The sequence below is a fragment of the Otolemur garnettii genome, unplaced genomic scaffold, assembly GCF_000181295.1.
Source record: "Otolemur garnettii isolate 467f Iridium unplaced genomic scaffold, OtoGar3 scaffold00119, whole genome shotgun sequence".
NCBI lineage: Eukaryota > Metazoa > Chordata > Mammalia > Primates > Galagidae > Otolemur > Otolemur garnettii.
In genome coordinates this window covers 771031-786776 of record NW_003852514.1, presented here as the reverse complement: position 1 = coordinate 786776, position 15746 = coordinate 771031, and the positions used below count along the sequence as shown (strand labels likewise).

Here is a 15746-nt window from a genome sequence, read left to right as displayed (position 1 = left end):
AGGTAAACTGAGGAATTGGAAAGATTATCACCCAGATCTTTAGATAACAACACAATAATTTTACTTTTAAGTTTTTGATGCATGCCAACAATTGCTCATAAATGATTCGAGAAGACCCGAAACGTTTCACTATCAACATTAGGAAATGAGGACTGATAACTCCTTTGGCTGGAGCAACATGGGGATTCACACCTGCAAAGTTTGCTTCCTACAGAAGTCCTCCTCATCCTTTATGATGGAAGCAACTCTGAACCAACTGACCATTCAGGGCACTTTCTTCAGAGAACAATGACCAGTGAGTACAGCCCTACGTGACACATGGACAAGTGGATTACCTTGTAGATTTTGCAATGGCAGAGTCATAATGCCTCCAGCTGCAGCTGCTGCTACCAGCCCTTGGATGTTGGTGAGATTCGCTGTCGGCAGTGTGAGGACCAGTCCTTGTTGACCCCCTAGCTGTCCAGCCATGTTGAAGGGGATGAGGATTGGCTGATTGAGGGCTGGGGGGCCTCCTGGCATCACGCCGGCGACAGCAGAGGCTAACTGCTGTGCTGTCAGAAGTGGCTGCAATGAAACAGATAAATCCAGTTCACTTTCCATTCGAATCAAGACATGGGTTTTTAAAGCATCTTCCTTCCCTTAAACATGGTCAGAAAATTCCTGAAGAAGTAGTAAAAAAAGAAAAAATTCTCCATCCTAGAAAAGGGATTGGTAGGAAAAGAATTGAAACTGCATCTTATTTATTTCTTTGGAAAATGTCATTTATTTTGAACTTCCTCTGAGGAGCTCAAATGCCTTTATAAGTAATACCTCACACTTACATAAATGAATTTCCATTTGATCCTATCCTCATATATTTGAAGCTCTCAGCTAATTTATTCTGCGTTATTCTGGAAAGAACTCATTGGGATCAGTGGAATTTTTTGGTTCAAAAAGAGCAATGAAATACTACTTTCAATTGTTAAATTAACAAAAATAATCTAAAAGATTAACTCGATGCTACAACGTCTGTATTGACACCATTATGCAGATGGCTGGCTGGAGGACATGTATGCTGGCATAATTCTTTTGGAAAGCAATTTGGAAATACATTCTCAAGAGCTGCAAAAATATTCATCCCCTTTCAACTCTGAATATACTCCTAGGACATAGCTTGAAGATATAGTTCAAAAGAAAAAAAGACAAATGTGTGAAAGTATACCTCGTGTTTCAACATATATGAATGTTGAAAATAGTTTGTTATAGTTCTAAACTTGCTGAGTCATTCAAGTGGGCCATCAAGACACTTTTTTAGAAAAATAGAAAATGTTTGTAACACAAGAATACACAAGGAAGTAAAGTAGATAATTATTAAGTAAACTGGAATGATTATTATTAAAATGGTAAAATTATTTATGTACAATGACAAGATCTAAAATGGGATATAAAACAAAAACATTTGTTGTGGATAAAATTTTACATAGGTGTGGTGCCTGTGGCTTAAGGAGTAGGGTGCCGGCCCTGTATACCGGAGGTGGTGGGTTCAAACCTGGCCCCAGACAAAAATTGCAACAACAACAAAAATCAAATAAAATAACATTTTACAGATTTTTACAAATTGTTTTATTACTCGAACATTCTTTGCTCAATTAGAATGGTATTATAGAAGCATACATTCATGTTCACTATGGATACAAAGCTCTTCCCTGAAAGAGCAAGAAAGCCACTGGCACTAGACTTGAGTGAATGTGGGGTGTGACCTCCTTACTAGGCTGTAAGGAAGAATTCTGTAGGAAGAATTCCTGACCTGGCCAGGTCGGGTGACTACAAGAGTCATTTGATTTTAGAGTCCTTGATCTAGGACTTTCTTTCTTTCTTTTTTTTTTTTTTTTATTGAATGGTAACTATGTACATTAATGCACTTCTGGGGTATAGTGTGGGGTTTTCACATGCGATCTAGGACTTTTATTGCACTCCAGTAGGAGCTCTGTGGAACATAATAACCCATATCCATATTTTGTCTAGTAGAACTAATGCAAAACTCTTACCCGGAGGTTGCCACATTTTTTTTAATGGGGCACGATTCTACAAAGGAAAAGATAATTCAACATAAGCATGGTACTAAGCCCAATACATGATACCAAGCTAGACACTGTTCTAATGCTGTAGTTATTTTACTAATGATGTGCAGAGAGCTTAGTAACTCACCCAAGACCCTTATCTAGTGGGGTTGGGAACATTCAAGTTGAAGTCCAGGCAGGCTGCCCCAGAACCCCCATTTTACCCTACCTCATCACCCTCTCCAATACGAGGAACAGATATGGAGACATGGGCCTGGGAGGGTGGAGAGGGCTGAGCCTGCTCTTAGGTCAAATCCATACAGTGTCCCCTCCAAGCTCCTTGAAGGGAGACTCTGAAAATGCTCTAGGACTCCGTGAAGCCTAGCATTAGAGTTGCTGCTCTAGACCCCAGGGGCCTCACTCCTAAGGCATTTGTACATTTTGCTAAATTCACACCAAGTGTCTGTCCCTCCCTGTTTAAAAAATACAAAGTTATTTTAATAAACAGACTTTGTAATAACTACAAAATTATAAATTGGTGCTCAGATTCCTGGTGTGGTATCACTGCAAGTGATATTATGGCAAGAGGGGAGCAAATAAGTCGTTCTCAGACCTGGACAGGTCACAGATTTGAGGTTTGGGCTTGCAGCATTTAAAAAAAAAATCAGATTTGTGGGCTTAAAGCAGGACATACACTCTCCAGGTCATCACAGGGACCCCATTCCTCATGGCCAGGGGTCTGATGAGCTACTCACTCGACCTCTGAAGGCATTAGTGTGTCACCCCAGTATGTTTATAGGTGTGAGCACATGCACATATGAGGATACACAAACACACACTTTCATAGACATAGCATATTATGAGAATAAATTATAACAAATGTGACACTGCTGGGTGCTGTGGCTCCCGCATTTAATCCTAGCACTCTGGGAGGCTGAGGAGAGGCAGCCTGCTTGAGCTTGGGAGTTCAAGTTCAGCCTGAGGAAGAACAAGATCTTGTCTCTACTAAAAATAGAAAAATTACCATGGTGCTGTGGTGGATGCCTGTAGTCCCAGCTACCTGGGAGGCTAAGGCAGGAGGATTGCTTGAGCCCAGGAGTTTGAGGTTGCTGTGAGTTATGACACCACTGCACTCTACCCAGGATGACAGAGTGAGACTCTGTCTCAAAAAAATAAATATATAAGAGTATGACACAAAGATACCCACCCATTCCTGAGATTCCTGGGCAAACTCTCTGGGCTTTCATAAACCAGCAGACATCTCCCAGGGTAATGCCCACAGGCACAGAGTTATCTGTGCTCTGAGATGGACAATGGGATCTGAGGCCATAAGGACACTTGCTGGATACTGGAATAAGAACGTCGAGACAACCCCAGCTTTAAACTCGAGCAAGCCCTCAATGTGCTGAAAGTGATTAATTTCTGGCAGCAACAATGACAACAATGGGAAGAGAAAGGCCCGGGTGTCAGCTTCCCTTTACATAAAGCAGGGTGAACTCTGAAAGCTTCGCACTAGAAGGCAGGGGCAACAAATAAAAAGGGAAAAATGGGCTGGCCTTTTATAATTGTGTTCTACATCTCCATATAACCCACACCAGGCTGCAAAAAACGAATATTGGACTTTAAAAAATAATGAATGTATTTCTTTATTAATGCAGGAGCTATGTGTGATGTACAGTATTGTCAAACCCAATAAGCTGAACTTGCATTAAAATTGCATTAACTTTTTTATATTAAATCACATCTTGTATTTCAAAAATGGCTATAGTAAGGTTGAAATAACTTAATTTTCTTCACACTCAAGTCATTAAAGTTTCACTTTCCAGAAAACTGCACAGTAACCAACAACACAGTTGTAGAGGGTTTTAAGAAAAATAATTTTGTTTCCAAATGATTAAGACCAACTTTTTCTTTAAGAAGAGAGAAGAGTTTTGCTAACATGTTATTTCCTGGTGGCATTTAATAAATAATGTAGTCATACAGATTTTCATATAAAAATTTATCACCATCTTTGTTCTGTTGGAGTTAATTAGATTTAACTTATTATTATTTATTCAGTTATTTATATGGTTAAACCATCTCAAATACAGCCTAACGGAAAGCATTTGAGAGATACTGACCTGTGGCCCAACTGGAAATGGGGGGTGGGTCTGACTGGCCTGGTGCTGGTCAGGAGTGCCTGGGTCTGAGAGGGCTGGGTTTCCTCTGGCCCCTGGAATTCAAACGAGAAGTGCTCCCTTAATATCAGATCCAGTCCAGAAATCGTACCCGACCCCATTTTCCTGTGATGTCATGTAACATTAAGGCACAGATGTTACGGCAGAGTGGTTTCTCAGTAGCTACAGCAGTTGCATCACTTATCAATTGCATAAATGATGCTAAAGGACATTCTGGGTGGCCCAAGTCGTTGAAACATAGATGGCCAGAACAACAGAGAAAGCGGCGTGATCATCAGTTGCACTAATAGGCTGGCACTGAGGTCAGGTTGCACCAAGTCCGCCAGAAACCGCATCTCCCAAAGCCAAAGAAGGTGTGATCTCAGCCATGACCACGTTCATCTACATTATCCCCTAGAACAGGCTTCACCCATCTCCTCCATACCCCTAAGGCATTTCCCCAAACTTCCTTGCATGTGCTTGCCTGAAAATAAAGTCTTTTCAATGTCCTATCTTTTCATGATATCCCTAAAAAAATACGATCTCCTTGAGCAAATTTCCTGGGTGCTAACTGAAACAGCAGGAATCCCATGCTACTACATTTGCTAGAATCCTGGTGGACACCAAAGCAGGAAAAATGAAATGCCACCCGAACAGGAAAGCTTTCAAACCCTTTTAACACTAGGATTTCTCTGTGTGTTCTTATGGGCTTTGTTTCAGAGCAAACCAAAGCAGGTAGGACAGTGACAGAAACAATAAACACAGACACAAACAAACAAACAAACAAAACCATGGGCGATGCTTGAGGGTTTTTAGTTGGTAGCTTTTGTTTTCTTCCAGTTTTCTTAATGGGGTGGTTGAAATTTAATTCCAAGCAAAACTTAACACGATCTTCTTTCCTGATGTTTGTCCTCTGAATAACAAGAAGATAGCTGAAACCCTGTCTACTGGACAGCCAAGAAAAAAAGATGATTCTGTCACACTTATAAATTTTAAAGAAGGTATTATTAGCTCATTTAAAACAAATTCTTCTATACATTCTCCAAAGGGACAGACTTATAAATAATAGAAATGTGGAAAAAAATACTTCAGCACATTAAGCTACAAATAAAATTGACTGCTACATATTATTCGATTGACTTCTATCTCCACCGAGATGTGTCAATCATAACACCATTTTATAATAGGATTAAGTAATAAATGTGCAAAGCCATTATGCAGAAATCTGAAAATCTGATTAATTTGTAATATTTTTTTTTTTTGGCGCAGAAAGTCAGGAATGGACATTGCTTGGGGAATACTTACAAGCATTCTATTGAAATTTCTAAATTGATTTGGAACAAACTAATAAAAACACAGACTTGCTGACATTTTATAAAGTGAATTCTGTCAAAATACGTTTGGCATTTTAATGATCGCTGTCATTTAATAACAAGGGTAAGATGACCCATCATAAGATGCCAACAATTTCCCCATAATGTGCAGGAGACCTTTCTTCTAAATTTTTTTCTATGTGATTTATTTATTATGCTTGAAAAGCAGTGCATTTTAAACTGTGCAGAGTCAATCTCACAGTCTCTGTTCTTGTATTCTAAAGTCCTATTTTGCCTTAAAATTCTTCAGGAGCCTCATTTGTGTGCTTCAGAGAGCTTACAAGGCCCCCACATGATGTTTTTGATCAACTACGCAGATTAGGTGAATTCTCAAACGGCTAAAAGTTCACCATTTAAAAAAAATTTGCTTATTTTTCCATACGTACCAGGCATGGGGTTTTCACACCAGCTTGTGTAAAGAGGACTTTACAATGCACAGAAAAATAGAAAAGAACTTCTAAACAATGAGAAAATTAATCTCTTAACTCAAAATCTTTCCGTACCGTGCCAGGCTCTTTTGTCTTGTGTTTCTTTCACGTGTGACAGGCCGCTATCTGTCTCTAACGCCTGCATGGCAATGTTGGGATCAGGCCCACGCAGGCACCGTGGCAACAAGATTGTGCGCTTGCGGCCCTCACCTAAACATAGATGACATTTGCTTACATTTATTCTTTGTCATTCTGAGGCCCTAACTGGTGCTCAGCAGCCTGTTCTGAGGCTGCTTATTTCCACCAACCACATTCAGCGCAGTCCAGGGCTATTCCACACAATTTCATGTGTAAAATGAAGTCTTTCACAGGCTCCAGAGGAGATTATGTATGCTCTCCTGCCTGGATCACAGAGCAATGTTTCTTCTTAATGTGCATTTCCATTTTCCCCAAACACATGTATCACGCCTAACCTTGTAGGACCATAAACTAATCTGTCTGGTCGGAAGGCGGCTCCCGAGTCAGGGGCCTTCTCAGAGCCAGAGGGGGAATTCAGTCTTCAGAATGAATAAATGACATTGGCTAAGGGTTTCGGAGAGATTTGAAGCAACACTTAGCTGAACCCTAGCAGAGATTTTGAGGTTAGATATTTTCATGGGCTCGGATAGGAAAACACAGACTTGCATGTGTTGGGCGGGGTTCTCCCAACCAGGAGCCTAGGAAATACTACATCTCTGGAGACCAAGGAATTCCAGAAAGCTCTCTGAAGCCTGTTCTGAAGTGAACTTTGGCTTGAACACACTCAAGCCACAGGAACAGCCTGTGTATTTGAGACAGTAGCTATGAGCTTGTGGGTTGCTGGTTCACCACTTTAGGTAGGCATTTTCTTCACATTTAAAAAATATTCACTGAGTAGAAATAGATGTTTGTCTTTTAATTTGGTGACAGTATAATTCCTTTAACATAGGTATTGCCATCCACTTGACTACTTACCATTGTTTAAACTAAACCTTGAAACTATCTTTAAATTATTTGTTAATTGGCAAATTCTACCTCAATTCCAATTTAGATATTAAAAGTAGTTTGGTATAAAGGTTAAACGCAAGGACTCTTTTAAATTTTAAACTCTGCCTGGGTTTATATTTAGAGCTACCCCTTCCCACTTATTTATGCATTCATTTATAAAAGTCACGGATAATAATAGTACCCCCCTCATGGGATTGCTGTTGTGAGGATTAAATGAGCTAATACATATGCAAATTTCTTGAAACAGTACACGCTTGCCACGTAACTGCTATTTCTTTTGATTGTTATTATTTAATAAGATTTAATTTGTAGGATTAAATAGAAATATTTACTATTATTTACTGTGTCCATAGTCGTTACCTGCCCCAAGTCAACTCAATACATATTCCCGTCCCTGTGTCCCCATGTGTGCACATTTCCTTAGCTGGCCGCTGTGCACTGACCCTAACTGTGTACTTGCCATCATCAGATTGAGTGTTTGGAACTGAACAAAATAGGTCTTTAAGACTCTACCAAGTGAGATGTTTATGTAAATAGTGCTTCTTTCAGTCTGCAGCAGCATAATCAGGAAATATGGCACCAGGATGATGGCTAATGGTTTAAGAATTCTCGCACAGACTGTGGATTAGACCAGTGGCCGTCACTAGGCCTGTGAGTCACGTGTGGAGCTTCCTGAACACACATAGGCTCACATCCCTCACCACTGACAGAACATCTAAGGGGGAGTTCAAGTGTCCGTTTGATAAAACTGCACCGGTGATTGGAGGCCACAGGGAGCCAACGGTGAGTGGCTCAGATGCTGCGCAGGCAAGCCTGACACCCCTCCTGTGGAGGATGCCAGGCACCATCGGTGTTATGGACCCATGTCAGCTAGCATTATCCCCTTGTTCCCAAGTTTCTGCATCTGGAACATTCTTCCATCATAATCCTGATAGACTTCTAGCTTAGCAAAAAGAATCAGTTCAGTTACATCTATTTTGGAGTTATGATTTATTCACGGATAGTTCAAGAAGTGTGAAAACTGATTTTTTTTTTTAAGAGATGGGATCTTGCTTATCCCAGGCCAGAATGCAGTGGCATCCTCATGACTCACTGTAGCCTCAAACTCCTGGGTTGAAGCAATCCTTCCACCTCAGCCTCCTGAGTAGCTAGGACTACAGGTGCATGCCATCACACCTGGCTAACTTTAAATTTTTGTAGAGACAGGGTCTCTATGTTGCCCGGGCTTATCTCAAACTCCTGGGATAAAGCCGTGCTCAAGTGCTCCTCCTACCTTGGCCTCCCAAAGTGCTGGGATTATAGAGCCACTAGTCCTGGCTATAAAACTGCTTTTAAAGAGATCATAATATACTATTTAAAATAGCTATATGATAGGGGTTAATTCTTTGCAAATAAAGGAACTCTGATTTGAATTTGTTATGGAAAGTATAGATCATAAATGGTGAAGACACTGAAAGACTGATTAGGAGTTTGGACGGAACACTTGTATTCTCCTTGTTTTTAACTGTTCAAAGTCCTGGTTGTCAGAGGGCATTTCATTCACTCAACACCCCCAGATTGATCTCACATCTGAAACTCCCAGAGATGCCTGCAGATCCCTCTTCCCTGGGGGAAATGCATTAGCCACAGAGCTGAGAGGGTGACAGCTGGAGCCTGATTATTCCCTTCGGTGCCTTCCCTAGGATTGAGCCTCCCACGTCCAGCCACCCCAGTGCAAAGTCAGAGTTCCTGAATGACCATTACTATGTTTCTCAAACCAAGTTCATTTTTTGTTTTGCAAATTCTTTTTTTTTTTAATTTTGTTTAATAGGTTTTCCATGAACTAAGGCAAACCAGCTCTTAGGTATTCTAAGGTACCTCTTAGGTATTCTAAAAGTATTCATAAAACAGACGTGCCCTCCAGTACAGAGGCTTGAACTTTCCCCTCTTTGACAGAGCTGGCTCTTCCAAGTAAGTCACTTTAAGGAGCAAATATAACATTTTGAATCCTGAGAGAATATACTCCTTTCTTGGGCCTTACTCCTACAAGAGGACGTGATGACCACAGCAGACCGAGAAGAAAACAGAATTGCAAATGTGAATTGCTTCTCTCAAATAGACCAGTTCCTCTTCTCCCATCCCTCCAACGTACAGTGCTTAAAATTCCCTTGTTAATAACCAATGCATTTTTAATGGGTGGGGAGGGTTTTTCACTCAGAGGTTGGGTTTCCGTCCTCTGTGTATTCATGCAAACATAATCACACAAAGGTCACGGAGCTCCATCAGCCTTTTCTGGCATTCATACCTTGCTCACCCATGGTTTGCAGTCTTCGTCAGTGAGGGTGGGGACGCAAAGGTTATTTACAAGAGGGGCAGTTGAATGCATTATCATTTCATGTTGGGCATGTGAACCCCAGCAAAGCACGGCAGAAGGCCCCTCTAAATTAAACTTCCTTTTCTTTCAATTTCTATGAAAAATCCTTTTAGAGCTGCTGCCACTGTTTACCACTTTTTATTGCCAACCAGGACTTGGTTATGATACCGGCCACACATGTACCTATGGACAGAACACCATGCAGACTCCAAGTTCCCCAGGAGAAGTAGAGACTCTAGAAAGTAGTAAGGCTGATTCTATAAGCACATTTCAAAATCAAACATTCATTATATGCATTGGGGTTTGTGTGTTCTTGTAAATTACAGTTATCTGGTCCTTGTAATTTCACCCACTGAGGCCTGGAGAACAGAGACTGTCCAATGACATTAATGTGAAAATAAATTCCTTTATTCTCCTAGAGTGTGACTTGTCTGGCCTCCAATAAAGTGAAGTCCCGTTTTCTTTGAGTGAGGCTCTAGGTCAGGTGTCCTCAAACGACAGCCCGCGGGCCACATGCAGCCTGCCTAGGACATTTATCCAGCCCTCTGGGTTTATTTGCCACCACTGCCTGTCCTGCTTAGCAGCCGACTCGTCCTGGGGACTGCAGTCCGGCCCTCCAATGGTCTGAGGGACAGTGAACTGGCCCCCTCTTTAAAAAGTTTGAGGACCCCTGCCCTAGGTCCTCACTAATTCTGAATCTTTATTTTAAAGCTGCATTTATTGATGAAAAGTGAAAGGAAGCTTCAACACATTTGGATAAAACACAAAAAAAACCTTACAAATTTCATATTTGGACTTAATTATCTGAAGATGTTTTCGTAGTATCCACCAAAATGACTCAATAATTACTTCCATTCTACTTATACACTTCATCTGTGCTATAGAAGACTTTAAAGACTTTCTTTTCCCTCAAAATTTACCAAATCTCTCTTCCGTCTTCTTCCAATGATTGTTTTTTATCATTTGTTTCCGTATTCATCTAATGAAAGCAGAGTTAATCTCCCGTGATAACTGAGCCAATAAAGGCCTCAATTTTTCTAATTACTTCTCAGAGACAGATAAAAGAGACTCTTCGACCATTCTTAGCAAAATTCCACAACATACCTTTGGCCGTCAGAAAGCTTTGGGGTAGGGATTATCCCTGGAGTACCAATATCTCTAAAAGAGTGTAAGTTCTTTCAGGGCAAAGACTCTCTAACTCACCTTCATATCTCTGGCAGGCCAGCTTGTGCCTTGTTGTGTAAACACACACATGCGTGTGGTGGTGTCTATGTACCTTGTAGTGAGTTAGTTTTCATAAAATGATGGAATTATCTGTCGAAGTAAGTTGAAACAACGTAGCCATAGATTTTAAGCCACCAAAAAATATTCGTCTAATTTTTAAAATGCTTTTTTAATCTAAGAAGACCTGCTCATTGCATTACACTTCCCCAAGGAAATGAGTATTTCCTCTGTCTGAAGAGGTCGGTGCTAAAGGTCATCATCAACATGACACTCCATCCCTAGATGAAGTCTTTCCTCTTGACTGAACGATGGGGCTCTGGAGCTCCATGGATGATGTACTGTGTACATCCTATGCTCTCATGCCCATCTACGGAGGCTCCATGCTTCAGCCTTGTTCAACCTTACACCTGTGCTGGGGTGTTGTAATTCATGAGGCTCAGTTCAAAAGGAAAGTGGTGCTGTAGTATGGCTACCACGTGCTCCCTTATGCCCTTCTTAGGGAGGGAAGTCAGCACCCTCTTCCTCAGGGCCACTACCTCAATCTACTGTAGTCGGATGAACCCAATGGCTTACAACCTCCCCCCAGGATGTGTTTGAGGCTTATTTTAGGGTGTGCCAGGTGTAAGTTACACACTGAGCTTCCCTTCACCTGAGCCCTGGTTCCCTGAGAAGGGCATAAGGGAGCACGTGACAGCCATACTCCAACACCCAGGAGCACCAGCAGCAGGAAGCAGCCAGTGCCCACCCTAACCTGGTGTCGTAAGGTGGCTCCAAGCCTCCTGACTGTGACTTTGTCTGGCCTCCAATAGACTGAGGCCTGCATCTCCCCTCATACTCAGTCGTCCCATTGAACTTTGCTCAGAAAGCACAAGTTTAAAGATAAATTAGGATGAATTTCAAGATGGTGACCTCAGAGCATTAAATCCCACACATGAGTCTCTGCTGGGTACAGAGCCCTCTGAGACCCCAGGGGAAGGGAACCTTGCCCACAGTCTCCTGTGGGCTTCTGTTATCTCAGTTCCCCTATAGTTTTGAGTTACTAGTTTTCCCTCAAGAGACCTCTCATAAAGGAACTTCAAATTTTTAAAATCACACCTAAACTTAAAACTGCCTCAAAAAGTCATTTTTCTAGATCAGTGCAAAGTCTAAAGAACACTTACAGCTCCAGAGAAATGTAAACATAGCTCTTTTCCCCAACAAGAAATCAAACCTACAAATCATCAGCCCATCTATTATAGGTCAATTATGAACGGCCACATACACCTATCACCTGGTGGAAAATTAAGATAAAGTATTATTTTGTGCTCTATCAGCTCTCATTATCTGGGCCAATAATGGAGAGACAGGGCATGAAATCTTCAAAAGGGGAATCCTGCAAAAGGCATCACATGCCTTTTTAGGTTGAGATCTTTCTCTGTCACATGTTATGCTCTCACTGACAACACAGATTTGCCCTCCTGACTGGCTACCAAGTCACCGCCACGCTTGGCAACCAGGAGGCAGGATCTAGACACGTCAGGGCAGTATGACTGGCTTAGTTATGAAAATTTCCCTGGTTACCTACCCATAGTAAAACAGGCAAGAATTACTAAGAATTGGCTTTGAATGTGCTTGAAAAATGGTCAAAGCTGTTAAATGATCTCTGGAATTTTGGTGCTAACCTGGATAAAGAGAGAGAGAGAGAGTGATAGATAGATATTTCTGGACGTAGGAAGATGAGACAGAGGAGAGAGAAGTTAGGTTGTTTGTTTCTTCTTATCTCACACCCGTTACACACGTAGCACCACAGGGTGCGAGTGATAGAGTCAGAAGATGCTGTGTTTCTTTTGCAAGATCCCACCCCCCCTACCCCCGGCCTCTTCCAGAAACACTCTGGCTTGCTTTCTGCTGTCTGTTAGGCTCTTTGTAGCCCTACAGCCATACAGGGCTGCCCCATCGAATATCTCGTTATGATTTTTTAAACTGTTTTCAGTTTATTGAAACTCTTAGCTGAGCAGCCCCACACAGGTATCTGGAAACCAAAGCCCAAAAATGAGACAGAGGTCGAGTAGAGATAGTATGTCATCGGTGACACGAGCCCAAACTCCTGGCTTAGACTGAAGTTATAGAGGAAACCACGGTGATATCTCATTCCTTTCTTCTCCTCTGAGACCTTAGATGCCTTCCGGAGGTCTGAATTCTGCGAAACCCTTCAGTGGCGAAGAGGCTAATAATCTGATGTTCGGAATATGATTTAACCATGAGCTACAACAGGATAAATCATTATTTTAGTTGAAAATGAGGACCTCTGGGTGCAGTCACTTCTAATAATACAAATGATCTTGGAGATGTCCAACACAGAATGCATGTGGTTCTCCATCTGCTGTGACGGCGCTGGGAACTGCAGAGGGCAGGTGCTTGGGTAATCACAGACCATGGGGCAGGCAAATTAAAGAACAGTAACATTTGAGTGAACAGAAAGAAGATCTCAGCATTTAATTTCGTCAAGTAAAAGTATTTTTTCTAAACTGCTGTATGCTATTATTGTCATATAACAGAGGCAACTTAATCCCTTTCCCCCTGCCTTCAGAGGATATGTTCTCAATCTAAAGGACAATCCTTTAAATTGAAGAAATTCAGCCTTGATGAAAAACTCCTAACAGTGTGCTTCGTTTCTTTTCTTTTGTTCCCTTCACATTTGACCAAGCACTATCTTGACACAGGGGGACACTGGTCTGTGCCAGCATTTGAGACTTCCTCATTAACATGGCGGGATTTGAGGAATCCCAGCACGTGCATTCATTTTATTTGTCTAGGTGCAGGAAACCCCCAACTAAACACTCCCCAATGGTTCTTCTTTTGAATAAATAGTTCCTCTTTTCCCTGGATCGTATTTATTTATTTATTACTTATTTATGTATATTTTTTGGAGATATAATCTCACTTTGTCCCCCTGGGTAGAGTGCCATGGCATTATCGCTCACAATGGGGTTAAGTGATCCTCTTGCCTCAGGCTCCTGAGCAGCTGGGACTACAGGTGCCCACCACAATGCCTAGCTAGTTTTTGGGAATGGGGTCTAGGTCTTTCTCAGGCTGGTCTAGAACTCGTGAGCTCAAGCAGTCCACCTGCCTTGGCTTCCCAGAGTACTAAGATTACAGGTGTGAGCTACCGTGCCCAGCCCAATCTTTTTTTTTTTTTTTTTAGAGACAACAATATAATTTCCCTCTTATACATAAATTTTGATGTGCCAGGTCATATATTAATTACTTTGTTTCCATCATTTTATAACCCTTACAATGGTCATATTATCTGTTTATGAACTGTATAAATGGTGTAAATAAATAGACAAAGGTTAAGTCACTCTCTGCTAAGCACAGAGAGGAAGTGGCAGAGAGATGACTATACTCTGGGCTTTCAGACTGATGGAAGGCCCAGGTCTGCACCTGATGTGGTAGTAAGCTACTACGGCTCAAATATTTTATGATATTTTATAATAGCTACCATTTACTGAATACTTGCTATGTGCCGGCCACTGTGCTCAGTATTTTATATATATTTTCTCATTAAATCTTCACAGAAGCCCAGTGTTGTCAGGATTATCATTCCATTTTACAGATGTGGAAACTAAGGTTTAGAGGGGTTAAATAACTTGTTTCTTGCCACACAGTTAGTGAAGAATAGGATCCAAACCCAGTTTCACTTAACTCAAAAACCACACTACGCTCTGCATCCCATGTGATAAATCTCAGACCACACTGAATCACCAACACGTGGGAGAAATGCACTGCTGCCCTGATGCAACCTGACTAAGGAGCACTCCGGGTTCCCAGCCTGAGAAAGCAGACGGTGGAAAAAGAAGAGGTGGGGCAGAGACGGGGAGAAAGGAAGGATGCGTCCCACCAGAGACATCCTTTTCCTGTGCTGCACTTTTTTCCCCAGACAGACTCACCAAATTCATAAGAAATAAGCACCCCAGATCTTCTTTAAAATAATTTTAGTAACAAGCTAAACAATACCTATATTCCTAGTTCATGGTCTCCATGGCCAAGGTATGATCCTGGGCTGGCTTCACTGGCATCATGTGGGGCCTTGTTAGAAAGGCAGACCCATATGTCCCAGTCCACCAGGTCTCAGGGGTCTGAATCAGAATCTTCATGTAACAAAATGCCAGGTGGCTCTTGTCCACCACAAGTGTGAGAAACACTGGGTTTGAGGACATAACTCCTTCCCTTCCTCCACCCCTCTCTCTCTCTCTCTCTCATTTCCTTTTTGTTTCTTTTCTCTTTCCTTCCATCCCTTCTTTTATTCCTTCCTTCTTTTCTTTTTTCATCTTCTTTCTTTCCTTCCTTCCTTCTACCCTTTCTTCTTTCCTTCATTTTTTTTTAAAATTGGGTAGTATTAAAACATAAATGTGCCTAAAACTCCTAATTTTTATCAGACATTTGCAATAGACTCTTAAATCCTATCCCACAAAACTCAGGGGGAGCAGTGAGAATGTGAGAAAGAAAACATTCAGGAGGAATGTTCTCACTCACAGTAATAACCGTAGGGCACTTGACACTTCATGCAACCTGGCAGGAGGACTCCCAAGGAACAGGTTCACAGCAGGGAGAGCCGGTCCCACATTCTTAAAGAGAAGTACAGTTTTCCTTTTTTAAAACACAACAAAACTGGTGCCAGATGTAACCCAATATCATTGCTCTGTGATTTGTGGCAATTTTCCTGAACACTTACTCCTTCCATATCCAGATCTTTACTTTTCCCTTTGTGAGGATCCATGGAGATAAGTGTCTGGCCTATCCATTCCCGTTATTTGCTCTCGGAACACCACATTCTTTGAAAAAGTCTTCAAAGCACCACTTTAAAATAAGGGGAATAAAAGTTTTAAATCCCTTAAAGAAGAAATAAAAAAATCAGTTCTACACAGATACTCCAGAAGGGTAGCATTTGCAATCACTCTCGTGTGCAACTCGAAATTGGTGAAAGCAGGGTCATTTAGAACTCAGCAAAGGAGAGAAAGGATACCTACTCAGCAGCCCCTCAGAGTAAGGGAGCTTCTGTAACAGTACAACAACACAGACTTGTTCAGAGAGAGAAAGATGTTGCACGGCTCATCAGAGCTACAAAACCTTCTTAAGAGATGGGGTAAACAAATATTGCATCCTTA

The 15746-nt window shown here is 41.5% G+C and overlaps 1 protein-coding gene across 1 annotated transcript in view; it reads right to left on the bottom strand.

Moving 5' to 3' along the window:
* POU6F2 (POU class 6 homeobox 2) overlaps positions 1-15746 on the bottom strand; it is a 478769-nt gene that overhangs the window by 251056 nt on the left and 211967 nt on the right. Inside the window, 2 exon segments of the mRNA XM_023517730.1 lie at positions 336-564; positions 4160-4251. Coding sequence (XP_023373498.1) covers positions 336-564; positions 4160-4251 — 321 coding nt within the window.